The 20,441-nt window shown below is 41.1% G+C and overlaps 1 protein-coding gene across 6 annotated transcripts in view; it reads left to right on the top strand.

Annotated features, from left to right (window-relative positions):
- Positions 1 to 20,441, top strand: part of NCOA3 (nuclear receptor coactivator 3) — a 135,621-nt gene that overhangs the window by 106,712 nt on the left and 8,468 nt on the right. For 4 of the 6 annotated variants that reach the window (XM_032838691.1, XM_032838693.1, XM_032838689.1 and 1 more), the window contains 10 exons: positions 3,776 to 3,916; positions 4,187 to 4,334; positions 5,174 to 5,565; positions 5,739 to 6,607; positions 7,608 to 7,743; positions 9,966 to 10,163; positions 10,526 to 10,786; positions 10,884 to 11,010; positions 12,080 to 12,251; positions 20,132 to 20,425. In XM_032838691.1, coding sequence (XP_032694582.1) covers positions 3,776 to 3,916; positions 4,187 to 4,334; positions 5,174 to 5,565; positions 5,739 to 6,607; positions 7,608 to 7,743; positions 9,966 to 10,163; positions 10,526 to 10,786; positions 10,884 to 11,010; positions 12,080 to 12,251; positions 20,132 to 20,425 — 2,738 coding nt within the window. The remainder of the gene's footprint in view (positions 1 to 3,775; positions 3,917 to 4,186; positions 4,335 to 5,173; positions 5,566 to 5,738; positions 6,608 to 7,607; positions 7,744 to 9,965; positions 10,164 to 10,525; positions 10,787 to 10,883; positions 11,011 to 12,079; positions 12,252 to 20,131; positions 20,426 to 20,441) is intronic. The other 2 variants (XM_032838694.1, XM_032838692.1) reach the window with 1 other exon arrangement.

The raw sequence follows: 20,441 nt of genomic DNA, 5'->3' as shown, positions 1-20,441 counted from the left end.
AGCGGAGGGAGAGGGAGAAGCAGGCTCCCCACTGAACAGGGAGCCCAACGTGGGGCTTGATCCAGGAGCCCGGGATCATGACTTGAGCTGAAGATAGAGGCTTAACTGACTAAGCCACTGAGATGCCCCAATCTTCAATCTTGGTCTGCCCTTTTTTGGCTATGGGAATAAGGAATTAAAGCCAATGTAAGTGATAAGGCACAATATAAAGTTAAATGCGGTGGCAGTATTATTCTCTGTGTTTACCTTCAGGGTAACTCTTGTGATCATCTAACCCTGAATGGTGAAGCCATGGTGTGTCTTCTAAGTGCCATTTCAGAGATGGGGAACTAGGTCTGGTGACAGATATGTTGGGTTACTTGTCCAAGATCCTGGCTAATAAAGAATTTGCAGCTGGGTCTCCCTGATGTTGAAGTCTATGCTGTTTGTTTTTGTCCACCATGTGGACCTGCAATAAGTAATTTGATAAAATGGGGTAGGTTTAAAATAAATATCTAACATATCTCTAGCTATATTTGAGTGGATATGTGCGCATATATATATATATATATATATATATGTTATGTACACATACATACATAACAATATTTTACTGTTAAAAAGCTATTTTTATAGTTACCATTTTATGCCAGGGTCAATTACCCATCTTAAGGCTGCATGAGATTAATTTTCACAGATGAAACAATAGCAAAAACGGTCTTTGTATTCTTAATTTAATCTGTTAAATATTTAAATAAAAAGTTAAACTGATAAATATTTCATATTGGAAAAATTTTTTTATTTACTTGAGATATGCAAACCTGTTAACAGGAATTTTTGCCTTCTGGAGTGGTTCTTTTTTTGTATATGTTATGACTTGGCAGACAGGAGTTTTCTCCCCAAATAGCAATATTCCACATTTTGTAATAGAAAATACTAAATAGAAAAAAAAGAAGAGAATACTAAATAGAACATCTTTACTCAAGTAGTTTAGTGACTAGAACCTTTAAAATTTAATCTTATTAATGTTTTCTTTTATTATAAAAGCAGTATATATATATATATATATATATATATATACATTATAAAAGTTAGAAATTACCAAGCAGGAAAAATCAAATACTTTCATCTGGATCCCATCTGAGAGCCATCTTACCGTAGCTGGTATTTCTCACTTGTTACCTGTTCTTTCGTAGGAGGTTTGTTGCACTCAGCACAGGACTTTTTTTGGAGAGGTTTTATTCTCTGTCCCTCATGTAAATTTTTTCTGAGCTCGTCATCTGGCTCTTGGAGCTAAGCTCAGGGGAGGTGGTTGAGGACAGAACATCCTTATTCTGGGCACAGCGCATAAACATTTACTCTTCCTGGAATGCATTTGCCCCTTCTTTGTAGGTCCCCCTGCTAAGGTGTTTTTCTCTTTTTGTTTTTTCAAATATATCATTAAAGGTCTGAATTTTAAACAGATTCTTAGACTGGGGGCTCTGTCTGTCAGCTCATCTACCATTAGTGGCCTTTGTCATCCCCAGTAGCATTTTTATTTTTCTTTCTATTATTTATTTATTTTTTAAAAATTTATTTATTTATTTCACACACACACACACACACACACACACACACACACAGAGAGAGAGAGAGAGAGAGAGAGAGAGAGAGATCACAAGTAGCCAGAGAGAGAGGGAAGCTGACTCCCTAGATCCCAGGACCCTGAGATTATGACCTGAGCCGAAAGCAGAGGCTTTAACCCACTGAGCCATCCAGGTGCCCCCTATTTTTATTTTTTTTTTTTAAAGATTTTATTTATTTATTTGACAAGGATCACAAGTAGGCAGAGAGGCAGGCAGAGAGAGAGGGGAAAGCAGGCTCCCCGTCCATCAGAGAGCCCGGCATGGAGCTCGATCCCAGGACCCTGAGATCATGACCTCAGCCAATTGGGCAGAGGCTTAACCCACTGAGTCACCCAGGCGCCCCCACAGTAGCATTTTTAGAACTCTCTTTTACCATGTGAAGCTTTATGAGTTTTCCTAACCCAAACCTGATTTTCTTCAATATTTTTACTTTTTTGACAAACACATCATGGAGAGGATAAATAGATCAGGAGATGTAACTAATGAATCATTGAACACTACATCAGAAACTAATGAACTAACTGAACATAATAAAAAATAGATTAGGAAAGATATAGAAAAGATTTTCCAGTCAGACTTTCCAATCGGACTTTCCAGTCAAATTATTGACTACTTCTTTTAAGTCATTTGTTTGCCTGGTGGGTCAGGAGTTCCATCACCTTCCTGATTTGGTGGACCCTGTTGGTGCTGAGCATAAGAGGTCGTGTGGATGTGGGTATCGCGGTTTTTTTTTTTTTTTTGTAAGTCCTATGCAGAACAGACAAAAACAACCAGTGAGTTTTGGCAGCAACATGAGCTTTCAATCATAGACTGACATTTTGTGACAAGGGAGCATATTTTGTTGTGGATAACTGTGTCCCGAATGTTGATCACAGTTTTTGCCCAGGACATCCTCAGTAATCATTTTGAATTTTTTTTTTTTTTTTGTAGGTTTTATTTATTTATCTGACAGACAGAGATCACAAGTAGTCAGAGAGGCAGGCAGAGAGAGAGGAAGGGAAGCAGGCTCCGCGCTGAGCAGAGAGCCCAATGCGGGGCTCGATCCCAGGACTCTGGGATCATGACCTGAGGTGAAGGCAGAGGATTTAACCCACTGAGCCACCCAGGCACCCCTATTTTGAATTTTTAAAATGTTACTTCAGCATTTTGCAAATCAGCAAGGCTTGCTTCAAAAGCACAACTCTTGAGGCCATCAGAGTCATTTTAGTCCTTTTGACAAAGTTCTTATGACTGTTTTCTGAATATTCCTTATATGGAACATAGCTAGTGCTTTCTCCTCATACCACTCTTTTCTTTGACAGTGGGTCAACTACTTTCTTCTTGGCTCCTTTTTAAAAAAAATATTTTAAAGTTTATTACTATTAATATTTTGTTTTATTGAGAGAGAGAGAATCTTAAGCAGGCTCCACACCCAGCATAGAGCCTAGCGCTAGGCTTGATCTCATGACCCTGAGATCATGACCTGAACCAAAATCAAGTTGGACATTTAACAGAGCCACCCGGGGGCCCCTCTTCTTTGTTCCTTTTTGACACTTTTTGTAAGGTGTTTATTCTTGCCAACTTGCCCTGGTACTGCTCAGAAAGTGTGGCAAGGCCTAGCTGTCCATTTTTTTTTAAGGACCATCTTCATGAAACCTGTAATCTCATAACATGTTTGAATTGTATAAATTTTGTCTCTAGTGTATTTGGTATTAAGTGAAAGTCAGACACTTCCAGAATTATAGAAATGAGTATTTGGTTAACCTTCCTGGTTTAGATTTTAAGTGTCCAAAAATGCAGTCACCTCTCGGATGGAAAGAATTGTTCCTGCTAGCTGTGTAGGCAGGTATTTTCATAGTTGCAGAGACAGAATATCTTCAGATGAAAAATTTCAGTGGTAGGTGGTGGACTTTTCCTTGAAGTAAAAATGAACTCAAGGTTATCTGGATACGTCATACTCTGTACATGCAGAAAGTGAAAGGAGTTTTGTGATACTCTCTTATGTTTTGTACAGCAGAACATTTGATGTAAGAGTGTCCTGTAGGACCATGTCCTTGAAGAGTTCTGGATATAGCAGAGAAGGTGGAGCAAAGATTTAGTGTCTTTATTTTATTCTTCAGTGCAAACCCGTGCAGTATGTAACCAGTAAATACTCGTGGGTTGGATTTAAATCTTGATTTTCTGTTTAATAGGAAAAGTTGTCAACATAGATACAAATTCACTGAGATCCTCCATGAGACCCGGCTTTGAAGATATAATCCGAAGGTGTATCCAGAGATTTTTTAGTCTTAATGATGGTCAGTCGTGGTCTCAGAAACGTCACTATCAAGAAGGTAAAGAATTTTGAGTTTGATTCTTGGTCTTTGTTGTTGTGTTTGTATACCATAAAGCATTAAGTGTATTCATGGTTGTTTTTGCGTGTGGGGTAGGAAAGTGATTCTTGAGCATTTTTTTTTTACCCTGCTTGTAATTTTGGTGCAGGTCCAGTATTTTCACTGGATTGAGAAAATGTGACACTTGAAGTACATTTCCTTTTTCTCCTCTCTTACACGTATCTGTTTTTCCAGTTGTAGTCACTAGTGATGGTGTATTTTTCCCAACAGCTTATATCCATGGCCATGCAGAAACCCCGGTGTATCGATTCTCATTGGCCGATGGAACCATAGTGTCAGCACAAACCAAAAGCAAACTCTTCCGAAATCCTGTCACAAATGATCGGCATGGCTTTGTTTCAACTCACTTTCTTCAGAGGTAATGATCGTTTACTGTGTGTCCTCACATTAAACGCAGCAGTGTTCTCAAGATGCTTTATTATCAATCTACAAAGATTTAACGGGAAAAAGCAGAGACATTGGGTTTGCTGAAGTGAGTTTAGATTCCTGGATAGTGAAATGATCTATTATCTTGTGATGATTGGGAGAGTATGTATATGTGTGTGTATACACACACACACACACACACACACACACACATTTATTTTACTATTTTGATATACGTGCTGCCAAAGTGAGCACATATTTTAAGGTTATATTATTATGTGAAAATGAGGATTTGTTCATTAAATACTTCCTGTGAAAGCTGGGGAATGGGAAGGCTTGTGAATAAAAGAACATAAAAAATCTGACTACCTCTGTTACGTTTTATTTCTGATGATATGTTTATGTTGCTTCTAACGATTGAATTTGAAATTTGAAAGACTTTAAGAAAAAAAGATATGTTGCTGTTGCTAATGGTAAATGAGCAGCACATGCAAGAGCAGACTATTCCTGCATTAAATATCTTGAGTAATTTGCAGTCCCCTCCAGGTTAGCCCCTACAGGTGTGGCAACTGTAGTAAACCCTGCTGTGATCCCAGCTACCATAGTTGTTGGCCCTTGTGCTCGTGGTCACTCATTTAGATTCTGTGGCATATTAAAAAATATATTACTGGGTTCATAACTGATTAATACTTAGATTGGGACTGACACTAAGTATTGGAATGGAGCCTAGAAGTTAAGCTCCTGGGCACTTATTTCATCATTTTTAAAAAAAAAAGCGCTTTAATGCATATCTGTAATATTTTAGTGAAAGTTTGTCTTCTTTCTTTGTAGGGAACAGAATGGGTATAGACAAAACACGAATCCTGTCGGACCAGGGATTAGACCTCCAGCAGCTGGATGCAATAGTTCAGTAGGCGGCATGAGCATGTCGCCAAACCAAGGTTTACAGATGCTGAGCAACAGGACCTATGGCTTGGCTGACCCCAGCACCATAGGGCCAATGAGTGGGGCTAGGTATGGGCCCTCCAATCCCATAGCTTCAATGAACCCTGGGGCAGGCATGCAGTCACCATCTTCCTACCAGAACAGCAACTATGGTCTCAACATGAGTAGCCCCCCACATGGGAGCCCTGGCCTTGGTTCCAACCAGCAGAACATCATGATATCTCCTCGTAACCGTGGGAGTCCCAAGATGGCCTCACACCAGTTTTCTCCTGTTGCAGGTACTGTTGTTGGCATTTCCTTTTATTTTTTTCTTCCTCAGTAGTTCTTCTCTTCTTCTGTTGTAATCCTTGTAAAGTTAGTTCATTTTAAGGTTAACCTTTAGAGAGTTCAGTGGCATTTTGTTACAGCATCCAGTAGTCGAATTGTTTCCTTTATTTCTCTCCCAATCCAGGTGTGCACTCTCCCATGGGATCTTCTGGTAATACTGGGAGCCACAGCTTTTCTAGCAGCTCTCTGAGTGCTCTGCAAGCTATCAGTGAGGGAGTGGGGACTTCTCTTTTATCCACTCTGTCTTCACCAGGCCCCAAATTGGATCACTCTCCCAATATGAATATGAGCCAGCCAAATAAAGTGAACAGTCAGGATTCTAAGAGTCCCCTGGGCTTGTATTGTGACCAGAATCCAGTGGAGAGTTCTATGTGTCAGTCAAATAGCAGGGATCACCTCAGTGACAAAGACGGTAAGGAGAGCACTGTCGAAGGGTCAGAGAATCAGAGGGGTCCTTTGGAAAGCAAAGGTCATAAAAAATTACTGCAATTACTTACCTGTTCTTCTGATGACCGGGGCCATTCCTCCTTGACCAACTCCCCCTTGGATTCAAGTTGTAAAGACTCTTCCATTAATGTCACCAGCCCCTCTGGGGTCTCTTCCTCAACCTCTGGAGGAGTGTCCTCCACATCGAATATGCACGGGTCCCTGCTGCAGGAGAAGCACCGGATTCTGCACAAGTTGCTACAGGATGGGAATTCACCCGCGGATGTGGCCAAGATCACCGCAGAGGCCACTGGGAAGGACACCAGTAGTACGGCGTCCTGTGTAGAAGGGAGTGTCAAGCAGGAGCAGCTGAGTCCTAAGAAGAAGGAAAATAACGCACTTCTTAGATACCTGCTGGACAGGGATGATCCTAGTGACACACTCTCCAAAGAACTGCAGCCCAAAGTGGAAGGAGTGGACGGTAAACTGAGTCAGTGCGGCGGCTCCGCCATCCCGAGCTCGAGTCAAGAGAAGGACTCGAAAATTAAGACAGAAACAAATGAAGAGGTAACTTACTCTTTCTCTCTTCCAGCTCAGTCATTGTGTTTCCTCGTTGCATTTCTGTGTTGGAAAGACCATGTGTTACATGCAGAATCTTATCTTCTGTTTTAGGTTTATGTAATGGGATTTACTCTTTGAGTTGTCATTTCTTTATAATATTTTGGGAATCTGTAAGATGTGTTATGATGGAGTTTGGAAATACGAGATGTGTGTGTTTTAAAATGTGACTCTGACTAGAACCAGTTGGTAGCCAATTTGAAAATTTTCATGGAGGTTTTTATTGTTGGAATGAGCATATTGGGTCTTTTAAAGGGGTAGTAGAAAGAAACAGGGAAAAAAAATGTATTAAGTAAGAATTTGATTTGTGCCTACAGTCAAGTTTCCTTCTGTATGTGATCTCATTCTGTATAAGGGTTTCCCCAAACTCTGCTTGAGGAACACTCTTCCAGGAGACTTCATTATACGTCTGAGAAAATTAGTCTTGGGGAGGTCTTACTGTTAGGATTATCTGTTTGATTTTATTTAACCTAGTGCTCTCCAAATTTGTGGACCAAGACTCCTTTTTGAACCATGCCTGCAAATCTCTTATTGAACGCCTGCTTGTTGCCTTTATTATTACTTACACTTGTTTTCCAAAGGTAGGGTGTAGAGGCAGACGACTTTGTCAGTTAATGATCCTGAGTAACATTAACTGGAAAGTATTTTACAGTTTGAGAATTAAAGTTCTAGTGCAGATTTAAAAAATGCCCCTACAAAAGCACTTCCAAACCCAGAGAATTTATTTCAGTATGCTGATCTATAAGTTTCAAGGAAGACAATTTGGGGTAAGGGTCTTAAGAAGCCAGACTTTAAGTTGGGTATTATTACTTTAGGTTAACTATTGTATTTTACTTATTCCCATTTAATTGGTGTTCTTCTGATGAATAGGTTTATACCTATGTATATCTAGTAATGCTAACTAAAAAGAAATAAAAATTAACACTGGTTAATTAATTTTCCCCCCCAGGGATCTGGAGACTTGGATAATCTAGATGCTATTCTTGGTGATCTGACTAGTTCTGACTTTTACAATAATTCCATATCCACAAATGGTAGTAATCTGGGAACCAAGCAACAGATGTTTCAAGGAACTAATTCTCTGGGTAAGAAAGAACTAGGTTTTATTCTTGCTGCCTTTTAAAAGTTCTGCACCACCCCAATGTTTATAGCAGCAAAGTCCAGAAGAGCCAAACTATGGAAAGAGCCTGGATGTCCATCAACATCCAGGAGAATAGATAAAGAAGATGTGGTATATATATCTACAGTGGAATATTATGCAGCTGTCAACCCCCCCACCCCCCAAAATCCTGCCATTTGCAAGGACGTGGACGGAACTAGAGGGTATTATGCTAAGAGAAATAAGTCAGTCTAAGAGGCACAGTTACCATATGATCTCACTGATTTGAGGAATTTGAGAAACAAGACAGAGAGGATCATAGGGGAAGGGAGGGGAAAAAAATGAAACAAGGTGAAACCAGAGAGGGAGACAAAGCTTAAGAGACTCTTAGTCTCAGGAAACAAACGGGGGGTTGCTGGAGTGGAGGGGATGGGAGGGACGGGGTGGCGGGGTGATGGACACTGGGGTGGGCATGTGCTATGGTGAGTGGTATGCATTGTGTAAGACTGATGAATCACAGACCTGAACCTCTGAGACAAATAATAACATTGTATGTTAATAAAAAAATAGTTTCTGTACCTTTGTACATGCAGTTACCCCTTGAACAACACTGGTTTGGATTGCATGTGTTCAGTTACACACACGGATCTTTTCAGTACATGCAGTATTGTACATGTATTTTCTCACAATCAAAGCCCAGTCAAAACGCAGTGCTTGAACTTGCAACCCTTGAGATCAAGACCTGAGCTGAGATCAAGAGTTAGACACTTAACCGGCTGGGTCACCTAGGCACCCCTCTCATGATTTTCTTGATTTCTCTAGTTTATTTTAAGAATATAGTATAAGGGGTGCCTGGGTGGCTCAGTCGGTTAAGGCGCTGCCTTGGGCTCAGGTCATGATCTCAGGGTCCTGGGATCAAGTTCCACATTGGGCTCCTTGCTCTGTGGGGAGCCTGCTTCTCTCTCCAGCTCTGCCTGCTTGTGCGCATGCGCTCGCGCTCTCTCTCTCTGACAAATAAAATCTTAAAGAAAAAGAATATAGCATGTTATATATGTAATATACAAAATATGTGTCAATTGACTTAGATAAGTATTTTGGTCAGAGTAGGGTATTAGTAGTTAGGTTTTTGGGGGCAGTAGTTATATGGATTTTTGGCTCTGTTGGGAGCTCAGTGCTCCTAACCCTGTGGTGTTCAAGGGTCAGCTGTACTCTTGTAATAAGATGGAAATCTAATTAACATTTTTAACTTCAAAATACATATCGTGCCTCTCAGTGTTTTGTTTTTTAATAAATAATTCATAGTGCGTATGTTCTAAAAAGTTCCCTGGACATTTTCCTATTCTTAAAATTTGCTATTTCTAACTAATACACTAGAAATCATGGAACATTCTAGGAAATGTTAGTCTTTGGTTGCTCCAGTTGAGTAGTAGCTACCAGAGCATATAGTTTTGTTTGGCACAGAGACTTGAATTAAAAAGCAGCTAAAACTTGTGATTGAAACCTTTCCTGTGACACTTGTGGAACTTTGTCATTTAGTTGTGAGACTTCTCTTCTTTTAGTGTTGGCTGATTGTCCTCCAGCCTCTCTTCCGCAGCTGTGTGGTTTCCTCACTTATCAGTTTAAGAAGGGTGTAGTACATGTATTGATTGAACAAGAAAAATTCACAGTTATCAGGAATGGTAGTTACTCATTTTCAGTGGCACTATTTCCTAAACTGAAGTGGGTAGTCCACAATCAGTCAGCTAGGTTGGAGAAAGAAAAATGTTAGGGGGAGATTTCACATGTTTGTTTGATTAGAAGGCAACTTGTCTAGTTACATTTAATTAAAAAATTTTAACAATTAAAAAAATTTTAAACAATTTAAACCAACTGACGTAAGTACATATAGGGAAGAACCTCTAGGAGTTAGAAGAACATTGATAACTTTTTCAATATTAAGTGAAGCAGAATACTAATGACCACGTCAGGCTATGGAACAGTGCCCAGTACATCAGCCAACACTAGGACTCTGTTTCTACTGTATCCCATATTGGAATATGAGGCTTTTTTTTTTCTTCCTTCTCCTTTTTTTTTTCCTTCTATACTTACTGTTTATTTTAGTAAGAAAGACGTTCTTATGTGGTTGGTATTGGTATTCATGTGTTGTGCTTGATAACTTATGTACTGAATCATCAGAGAATTTTTATGTATTGCGCATCTGTGTTTCAACAGGTTTGAGGAGTCCACAGTCTGTGCAGGCCATTCGTCCCCCATATAACCGAGCAGTGTCTCTAGATAGCCCTGTTTCTGTTGGATCAAGTCCTCCAGTAAAGAATATCGGTGCTTTCCCCATGTTACCAAAGCAGCCCATGTTGGGTGGGAATCCAAGAATGATGGATAGTCAGGAGAATTATGGCTCAACTATGGGTATGTCATTTCTAACCAGTACTTATGGATAAAATTTTCTTTTTAAATTTAAAACACTTAACGCCATTTAAGTAATTGGGGTTAAGTAATAGGTTTTTGAAGAACAGTAGCATATTTCTGTCGTGAGTTTCCTTAATTTATTCTACATCTTGGTTATTTTAAACTCTCAAGGAAGCTACTTGAATACGTGGCAGTAGTTGCCTATCAAAAATGTCTTGAAAAATGAATGTCTTAATAGTTGGCCAGCCCTATTCTTAGGATGACCGCACTTTTCTGGTCAAGGTTGTGTGTAATGACTGTACTTAGATAAGAAGGATTTTAGTATAATATGGGAAAGACATAATCATTTCTGCCTGTTGCAGGTGGACCAAACAGAAATGTGACTGTGAATCAGACTCCTTCCTCAGGAGACTGGGGCCTACCAAACTCAAAGGCCAGTAGAATGGAACATATGAGTGCAAACTCCATGGGAAGACCCGGAGCAGATTATAATGCTTCTTTACCCAGACCTGCAGTGGGCGCCTCGATGCCTACCTTGCCTCTGCGGGCCAATAGCATCCCAGGGGCAAGACCAGGGTTACAGCAGCAGCAGCAGCAGCAGCAACAGCAGATGCTTCAAATACGTAAGCATCCCCTTCATAAAAAAGAAAACCAGATGATTTGGGGTAATATTTGCTATTGCCTTCTTTGAAAATGTATTCCCTCTTTTTTTTCCATCAGGGCCTGGTGAGATTCCCATGGGAATGGGGGTCAGTCCATATGCCCAGGCAGCACCATCTAACCAACCGGGTTCCTGGCCAGATGGCATGTTGTCCATGGAACAGGGTCCTCATGGGACTCAAAATAGGTGGGGCTTTGTTATGTGACTCTTGAAAATGTTAGCATAGGATTATCTAGAAAAAGGTCAGAACACAGGAGCAAACCTAAAAGAGAATGAAGATAACTCACTGATTGAGGTACTTGCCTGCCATCTGGGCATTTCTTGTCTGACTGTAAAAATCGAGGTGAGGGGGCGCCTGGGTGGCTCAGTGGGTTAAAGCCTCTGCCTTCGGCTCCGGTCATGATGACAGGTCCTGGGATCGAGCCTCGCATCGGGCTCTCTGCTCAGCAGGAAGCCTGCTTCCCCCTCTCTCTCTTTGCCTGCCTCTGCCTACTTGTGATCTCTGTCTGTCAAATAAATAAACAAAATCTTTAAAAAAAAAAAAAAAATCAAGGTGAGGCAGCAAGCCAGTGACGGAGGACACCACTTTATTGTTTAGCTGTCAGGACCGGTGAGTGGTCAAACCGGTGAGGATAAATTACCACCAGTTTGAGAAGATAAATGGTATTCAGAGGGTGAGCCTCAGTTTTCTGGCAGATTAATTTTTAAGGATTTGATAATTCTTTTCTAAGATTATTTAAAACATTTCAGGGATGATGGTGAAAGCAAACTGTAGCACTCTTTTTGTGAAAGAAAGATGTGGATTATGTCTATTTCATTTTTATTTAGCTTGATCACTAACTCATTTGCATGAAAGAAGCCACCTGTCAATTTCAAGTCTAACTTGAATTCTATAATAGATTAAGCAAAGAAAAAATGAATTGATCTATTGAGTAGACAGTGGTATAGCTATGTGAGTTTATTAGCTTGAGTGCTTCTCTGTGGAGAACAGATAGTCTCATTATGGAATTTTTTCTGAGGGAGAATGAGTATCTAGTTCCATGTCCTTCTAATATGTTGGAGGACTGTGGGACCTTACTGTGGGTGTATGGCGTTTGTATTACACTTGACACATGAGCTCAGTGGGCCAAGGACAACAAAAAGTTATTTTGGCAGGTCCCAGTCTCAGTTTTCTGATAGTTCAACATTTCTGTGTGTGTGTGTGTGTGTGTGTGTGTAAGAGCCAACATTGACATTGATTGCAAATCTCTTTTAGGCCACTTCTTAGGAATTCCCTGGATGATCTCCTTGGGCCACCTTCTAATCTAGAAGGGCAGAGTGATGAAAGAGCATTGTTGGACCAGCTGCACACTCTCTTGAGCAACACAGATGCCACAGGCTTGGAAGAAATTGACAGAGCTCTGGGCATTCCTGAACTTGTAAATCAAGTAGGTGGCATTAACACGGAAATGGAATTGTGTATGTGCACACTTGAAAACGTACATGTGTGTGTGCATATCCATGAAGCCATGCACATGAATGCCTGTGTATCTTTCCTATTACTTGAGTTACATCACTGCATTCATAGAGCCCAATATTACATTTAGAAATCATACTGCCAGCAACCTACTGTTTTGTAAAGCTGTCCATTATTAGGCAGCTGTAGAAATGATCCAATAATACTTCTTTGTAGTTTTAAAAATGCTGCTTTTTACATATGTTAGTTGAATCCTCATTTCTATAATTAATTACTTTTACTGCCTGGCCAGGCACTGTGTACTCTGAGGATACAAGCTTTTTTTTGGTGTCAGACGAAATTGCTTTACAGTGGTGAATATGAACATCTCAACAATAGCATCTCTCATTCCCAGTTACCTGTGCAGCCTTATGAAAATCTGTCATTCACAGACCTGTGTTTTGAAACAGATAAATTTCGTAGTGGCTGTTCTCATTTGAAGAACAGTGTGTGGGGCAGTGTATAGATCTGCATACTCAGTGATAATTAGGCAAGATTTTCAGGGGCTTACACAAAGGATCATACTCCTCTGTGGCAAACACTGTCACAGAAGTTCGTAAAGGGTGGATGGGAAATGTAGAGCAGTGATGTTGTATGTCTCTAGTGCTACCATTTTCACGCCCATGGCGCTGGAGAACACGTCTCACCTGGCTGAGGGTGGATGTGAGGGCTACACAGAGACTAAGGAGCTTGAACTGCCCTTTACAATTATATTTAAGCTGGAAAGAGCTTTCTCTGTTCTAATGATAAAATAGTTAATGGTCATTATGTAAAATCTGACAGTGACAAAAAAAATTCATATTAAAAAGTTAAAAATCTTCTGTAATCTTGGCACAATGAATCATTAGTAACTTTTGAGTGTATATTTAAAAAAAGGGGGGGCAGACTTTAAAAACACTTTGGTAACCTGTTTTACTTAGGGAAGTCATCCTCAGTCATCTTTTTACAATTTTTATTTAAAAATTTTTTTTTTCATTTTTTAAAGTAATCTCTATGCTCAGCATTGGGCTCCAATTCACAAACCCAAGATCAAGAGCCACAGATTCTACCAACTGGGCCAGCCGGGTGCCCATCTGTCATCTTTTTTTTATTTACTATATATATCTTTAATTTTAATAGTCATATAGTATCTGTTATATTGAACACAGTTTAACCAGTGCTCTACCTTTTTTTTTTTTTTTAAAGATTTATTTATTTATTTATTTGACAGAGAGATTACAAGTAGGCAGAGGGGCAGGCAGAGTGGCAGGCAGAGAGAGGGGCGAAGCAGGCTCCCTGCTGAGCAGAGAGCCTGATGCGGGGCTCGATCCCAGGACCCTGAGATCATGACCTAAGCTGAAGGCAGAGGCTTAACCCACTGAGCCACCCAGGTGTCTCACCAGTGCTCTACTGATGAAAATTTAAGTTGGTTCTAAATAATTATTATAAACAATTCTATGAATTATTCCCATCTTGTTGCCTTAGTCTTTCTTACCTATAGTCCAAAAGAAAGGTTAATGGTTAGAGAGCGTGCATGTTTTAGAGGTTTTGCAGGTTGGAGTTCCTCACCCTCACAAACACCGTGCTGTGGCCCAGGTAGATGAAAGACACTGTGTGGATGAGCAAGTGATGAAACAAATATCGAGCATGATTATTCTTTTAAATCTTTTCCAATCTGATTGGCAACAAAGATACTTGTTTTATTTTTATTTTTTTAATGATTTATATGTAAGCAATCTCTTATACCCAGTGTGGGGCTCGAACTCACAACCCCAAGACGAAGAGTCATGTGCTCTTCTGATTGAGCCAGCCAGGTGTCCAGAGATGCTTGTGTGTGTGTATTTTTCTTTTCCCCCCAAGAGGGAGAGAGAAGAAGGGTGGGAGGAGCAAAGGAGAGGGAGAGAGAATATTAAGCAGGCTCCACGCCTACAGAGCCCAATGTGGGGCTTGATCTCACGACCCTGAGCTCATGACCTGAGCCGAAATCCAGAGTCAGAGGCTTAACTGACTGAGCCGCCCAGGTGCCCAGAGATGCCTGTTTTAAATTGTATTTTGTTGATTTGCAAGATTGACCATACTTTATGTGTTTTGGTCATTTATGTGTGTTTTTAAAATAGTCTTCTGGTGGGGTTTTTGTTTATTTGCAACAGCACTTTATGTAAGTTTATGTATTGACTTGTTGATTCTTTCATTTAACAAATACTTGTCTTCTGTATCCCAGTTAGTCTTTTTTTTAGAAGCTGAGGGGCAATAATGAACAAATTAGTTCGTTGTTGTTTGCAAGCTTACATTGCCCGGAGCAGACACACATCAGGCAAAGAGCCACCCGGCTGGAGGCAGACATGGTGTGGTGGAGATCAATAGGAAGGGCCCGTGTCATTAAAGGACCTTTTCTTGGGGCGGGGGGGTCGTCAGCATTTTTCTCTGATTCTCTAAATTATTTTCTCTAAAATAATTTCTTCTGTCCGAGCTGCGATTTGAAGGCTCTTTACTTGTCTAATATATTTGAATAGTTTTCCCAGTTTCTTTTTAGTGGGGGCTTGTTGTAGTCTTATTCTTTAGTTTAAAAATGTTTGTGTTTTCAAGTCTAGGATGATGAGACAAAGAATTACTGGTGACTGGGGTGAGTGGTCAGGAAGCTTTTTGGTGGGAGATGACATATAAGCTGACATTTGAAGGGTGAGATGGAGTCAGCATGGCAAACAGCTAGGGAAAGAATGTTCCAGAAGAGTTAGGCTAACTCAAAGGCCTCAGGTGGGAAGGGCGTTGGGGTTCTACCAAGTGACTGAAAATCTGTGAGAACCCCTGGGGCAAATAATACCTTCTATGTTAATTTTTCTGTGAGATGATGTTGGTGAAGTAAACGGAAGCTGGTTCCACAGACCATCCACGGAGGCTGGAGTTTTTCTGCTGTATTGGGAAGCCATGGAAGATTTTAAGCAGGGTAGTGATGAGACTTGCTTTCCTGTTTTGTTATAGTTAATTTTTATTTTTAGCCAAGTAACCTGTGTTTGTAACTGTAAAATTATACAAAAATACACTTTTTGAAGAATCACACACATTTGCCCCACTCAGACAGTGAGACTTAACTGTTTTGGGAACATTTCTAAGGGCTGTGTGTATGTGGCTGTTCTTCATCAGCTTCCGTCTGCGTCTGTTGGTTTCCTGCTGCAGTAGCTGACCGTGCATTCGTAGTCCCTTGTCTGAGAACCTTGGGGTCAGGTACACTCTGCAGTTTAGGAATTTTTGGATTTAGGAGGGTGAAACGGTGCGTGTATGCCATTTATTCCCGTGATACCCCTGGTGGAGTTTTGAGCAATCCTGTCGCTTTACGCGGTAGCCTGTCCTCAAACATGCTAATACTCTGAGAGCCAAGTATATAAATAGTCACACTGAGTGGACGTGTAGAGATACTGCTGCATAAAAGCTCAGGTCAAGTTTTGCTATTAAATGCATTTAGGGCTGATGAAAAGTTGTGTTGCCTCTTTTAGAACTTTTTTGGATTTTTTTTTTTTTTTTTGAATTTCAGACTAAAAAAAAATTGTGGATCTGTATTTATCCCCCTTTCCTCCAGTATGTATACTCATAGCCATACTCACCACATACGCAAGAGCGTGTGCTCTCTTTACCCCAGTATAATTATGGCTTTTGTTGTTAAAATAGGTGGTCAGTGATGTCATTATTTTGGCTAATCGCTGAATCAGGCATAATTTGTGTAGGGTTTTTGTTTGATTTTGAGTTAACTGCCTTTTTTTTTTTTTTTAAAGATTTTATTTATTTATCTGACAGAGATCACAAGTAGGCAGAGAGGCAGGCAGGGAGAGAGGAGGAAGCAGGCTCCCCGCTGAGCACAGAGCCCGATTCGGGGCTTGATCCCAGGACCCTGGGATCATGACCTGAGCTGAAGGCAGAGGCCCAACCCACTGAGCCACCCAGGCGCACCATTAACTGCCTTTTTAAATTTCGTTTTTTACACATTTAATACTAATCCTCCCCTGATGCTCCATTGGAAATATAAAATTTCTCTTCAGTTTTTCTTCCCATGTGCAGACACATTAGGTAATTCCTCAGTTCCTACCTTCCCTCTGTGGTTCTCTGTTACTCTGCGTCATTCTGCCCTGAGAGGCAGGTCTAGACCCTCGTCTCTTTCGCATCTCCCAGCTCCCTGGTCCCAAGTGGCTTTCCGTCTTTCTTTATTCCTTTGTTTTGTTCAAACACAGTTTTTGTTAACTTCTCTGTCCTTACTGCCTGACATTAAGTGTATTGGGCCCTTGCATGTCTGAAAATATCTTTATTATATCTTTATTCCACCCCCTATGTGTCTGGCTTTGTATTAAATTTTGGGTTGAAAATAATTTCCTCTCAAAATTTTGGAAGAATTGTTCCACAGCTTTTTGGTGCTCGGTGTTGCCTTGTCCTCCTTCCTATTCCAGTCTGAGTCCTGCTCTTCCCAATGTGTGACCCATTGATCGTCTCTGGAATTATTTGGGAACTTTTTCCCTGTGAAGTTGCATAAAACCGCATCATGGTGTGGGTCTTGTCTCTCTCATTCTGCTGTATGTCAGATGCACAGAGACTCCTCTTGGTTTGGGGGCATTTTAGTGTATCCTGTCTCTTCTCTCTCTCTTTTTAAAAAAATTAACATAGAAGGTATTATTTGCCCCAGGGGTTCATCAGTCTTACACAATTCACAGCACTCATATAGCACACACCCTCCCCAGTGTTCATCTCCACACCCTCCCCCCTACCCCGACCTCCAGCAACCCTCAGTTTGTTTCCTTAGATGAAGAGTCTCTTATGGTTTGTCTTCCTCTCTGGTTTCATCTTGTTTTATTTTTCCCTCCCTTACCCTATGGTCCTCTGTCTTGTTTCTCAGATTCCTCATATCCGTAAGATCATATGATACTTGTCTTTCTCTGATTGCATTATTTTGCTTAGCATAATACCCTCTCTTTTTTTTTTTTTGAATTTTTTTCTAAAGATTTTATTTTTTAACAGAGAGAGAGAGCGTACAAGCAGGGGGAATAGCAGGCAGAGCAGGCAGAGGGAGAAACAGGCTTCTCGCTGAACGAGGAGCCCAATGTGGGACTCGATCCCAGGACCCTAGGATCATGACCTGAGCTGAAGGCAGCTGCTTAACTGACTGAGCCACCAAGGCATCCCTCTTCTCTTTTCTTTTTAATTAGTGAGTTTTAATTGCATTTATTGGTAATAGAACTGAATATTTTTTCTTTTTAAAAAAATTTTTTAGGGTTGAATATTTCTAAAGCTTATCAGACATGTCATTTGGTATCATTTCTCTAATCATTTTATCTCTTCTGTATTTTCTTATCTCTTTGGGGTGTCTATTGACATGTTGGATATTAAACTGAGTCTGTGTTTTTTAATATCTATTTCCTTATTTCTAAGTTACTTTTTATTTGTTTGTGTCCCTTTCATGTTGGAAGCTTTCACCATCACATATTTTGCCATCCTTGGCTATCCTTTTATGTTTAAGTGTGATGTATTAGAAAGAGTCAGTCTTCACTGAAAGTGTTTGGTGGGGGGCTGGCCTTTTTACTTCAGGACTCCCCAAATTGCAGCATGTAGAGCTGTTACCACCTCCTCTTCTACTAACTGTTTTCTTTGCCTGGGAACTTTTAATTGCCTGGTTGCATAATGGGAGTGGCACTGGGCAGGCAAGTTGATCCCATAGTGTTAAGATATAAAATTATAAAATACAAGAATTTTACTAGGAATTATAAATATGATGTCCTGTTTTCAGCTTCTCCCTGCTCTTATCCTCTGCTCTGCTTGGTGTCCCAGAATTGAGGTAGCTGAGGAAGTAGGTAGAAGGGATAGCTACATGGCTGTGTGGAATTGGGGAGCAAGTTAGGGACTGGGAAGTAGTTTCTCCCCTGCATTCTACTCTGATTCCTAACCAGCTGCATTTAAGCACTTTGCCAGACCCTCTACATCCCCAGTGGAATCTGTCATTGGGTCCGTGGGAAACACTTGATCAGGTCTTATGTGTGTTTTCCTCTACAGGCACATGGGTCTCAGCTTCTCTACGTTCTTGAGTTGGTTATTCCTCTCTTTTTCTGTCTTGCAAATGCTCGTTGAAATACCTTGTTGCGGGCACCTGGGTGGCTCAGTTGGTTAAGGGACTGCCTTTGGCTCAGGTCATGATCCTAGGGTCCTGGGATTGAGCTCTGCATTGGGCTCCCTGCTCAGTGGGGAACCTGCTTCTCCCTCCTGCATTCCCCTTGCTTATACTTCCTGTCTGTCTGTCTTTCTGTCAAATAAATAATATCTTCTAAAGAAAATACCTTGTTGCCTTTCTTATTCTCATTGTTTTGTGGATAGATACTACCTTTTAAATTTTTGCTATTATTTTAGTAGAGTTAGCAAGAGAAAGGAGGTAAACATGTATGATTAATCCATGTTTAACTTACAGTATGATTTCTTTATAGAAAGAGATTTCAGATTCCTGTCTGGCGAAGGGAATTGGAATGATGGGACAGAACAGATGCATAGAACCAGTTATTATAAGAATCCAAGAAAGTGTCTTGGAGAGGGTCACAGCAGTGGAATGGAAGAAGGGAAGGCTGTGCGATATGTCATATGGAAGAAAAACTGATAGGACTCGGTGGACCACATGTGCATGTGTGCACACACACATGCACGCGTGCTTGGAAAGGGAGAACGTGAGGAATCCAGATTGCTGGCTTTAGCTCTGGGCACGTGGTGTTCCCATGTTGCCAGGAGGGAGGATTGGAGGAGAATCAGAGTGTTTTCGGGGAGGGGCTGTTGGAATCACGACTTGTGTCTTCTACACATGAAGTCTGAGAGGCCGGGGACGTCCAGGTGAAGTTGTTAAGCAGGCGTTGGCATATGCAGAGTCAGAATTCCAAGACACTTGAGCTGGAGACAAGTTCGGCCGTTGTTGCTAGTAGATGAGATGACCGGAGTAGAAAATGTAGTGAGAGATAAGAAGGCGGCCTAGAACTGAACCTTGGTAAACGCTTATCATGCCTCTGAGGGAGAGGTCAGAGAGGTGAGGAAATTGAGAGTGGGGTCACGGTCAGAGTGAGGTGAAGTGTGTACTGGGACGAGACTGTGGCCTGCATACTTGGCAGTCCATGCTCCCTGCCCGTGGATAGGAAGGTAAAGGTGAGCGGAGTAGCCGGCGGGCCTTTCTTGTCTCCGTGTGGCAGGCTCTTCCCTTCCTCAGAGTCTTTGTTCTTACTGTTGCTCTGTCACTTCTTGGACTTTATTGTGTACGTACCCTTCACATGTAGACAAGTGATGGCAGGCACACAGCAGGCACCTGATAAATACTTGTGATGAATGGGTTTCTTAACAGTCCCTCCGGCCATACAAATGGTAGTGGATGGCCACCTTCAGGTTTTGTTTGTGCAACTTAGTCGTACGCTTTGAGGGATATGAATTTATGTTGATTTCCTTAGTCCCTACCAAAATCACCTCTAGTCACCATCAGAATATTCCCGTACTAATTATAAGAGAATTAATTGATCACAATTTTAATTCTTTTTTTATACTTGTCTTTGAAGGTCTGTGTTGGTATAGAAATCTGGTCTGGAACAAATAGCATTTCTCCAGGTACCCTTGTCTGTGCGAGACTGTGCTAAGCACTAGGACACCTTTGTGGAAACGTTGGGTCGTGGTCTGTGCTCTCATGGAACTTCGGACAGTAAACTTGATTTTGCTTTTGGAGTTCTGCGGCATCCTTGTTTACATATATTGCCTTTATTTTTTACCTTTTTTGGAGCATTTGATTTCTGTTGCTTTCTACACATACTTTACTGTTCATTTATGTGTTTGATGTTGAAGGGACAAGCTTTGGAGTCCAAACAGGATGCTTTCCAGGGCCAGGAAGCGGCGGTAATGATGGATCAGAAGGCGGCATTATATGGGCAGACGTACCCGACCCAGGGGCCTCCAATGCAGGGAGGTTTTAATCTTCAGGGACAGTCACCATCTTTTAACTCCATGATGAATCCGATGAACCAGCAAGGCAGTTTTCCTCTCCAAGGAATGCACCCGAGGGCCAACATCATGAGGCCCCGGACCAGCACCCCCAAGCAGCTCCGAATGCAGCTTCAGCAGCGGCTGCAAGGCCAGCAGGTGAGCAGCCCGAGCT

This window comes from Lontra canadensis, unplaced genomic scaffold, assembly GCF_010015895.1.
Source record: "Lontra canadensis isolate GAN:19392208 unplaced genomic scaffold, GSC_riverotter_1.0 scaffold105, whole genome shotgun sequence".
In the NCBI taxonomy this organism is placed as follows: domain Eukaryota; kingdom Metazoa; phylum Chordata; class Mammalia; order Carnivora; family Mustelidae; genus Lontra; species Lontra canadensis.
Note: the sequence above shows the minus strand (reverse complement) of the source record. Positions and strands in the feature narration are given on the sequence as shown.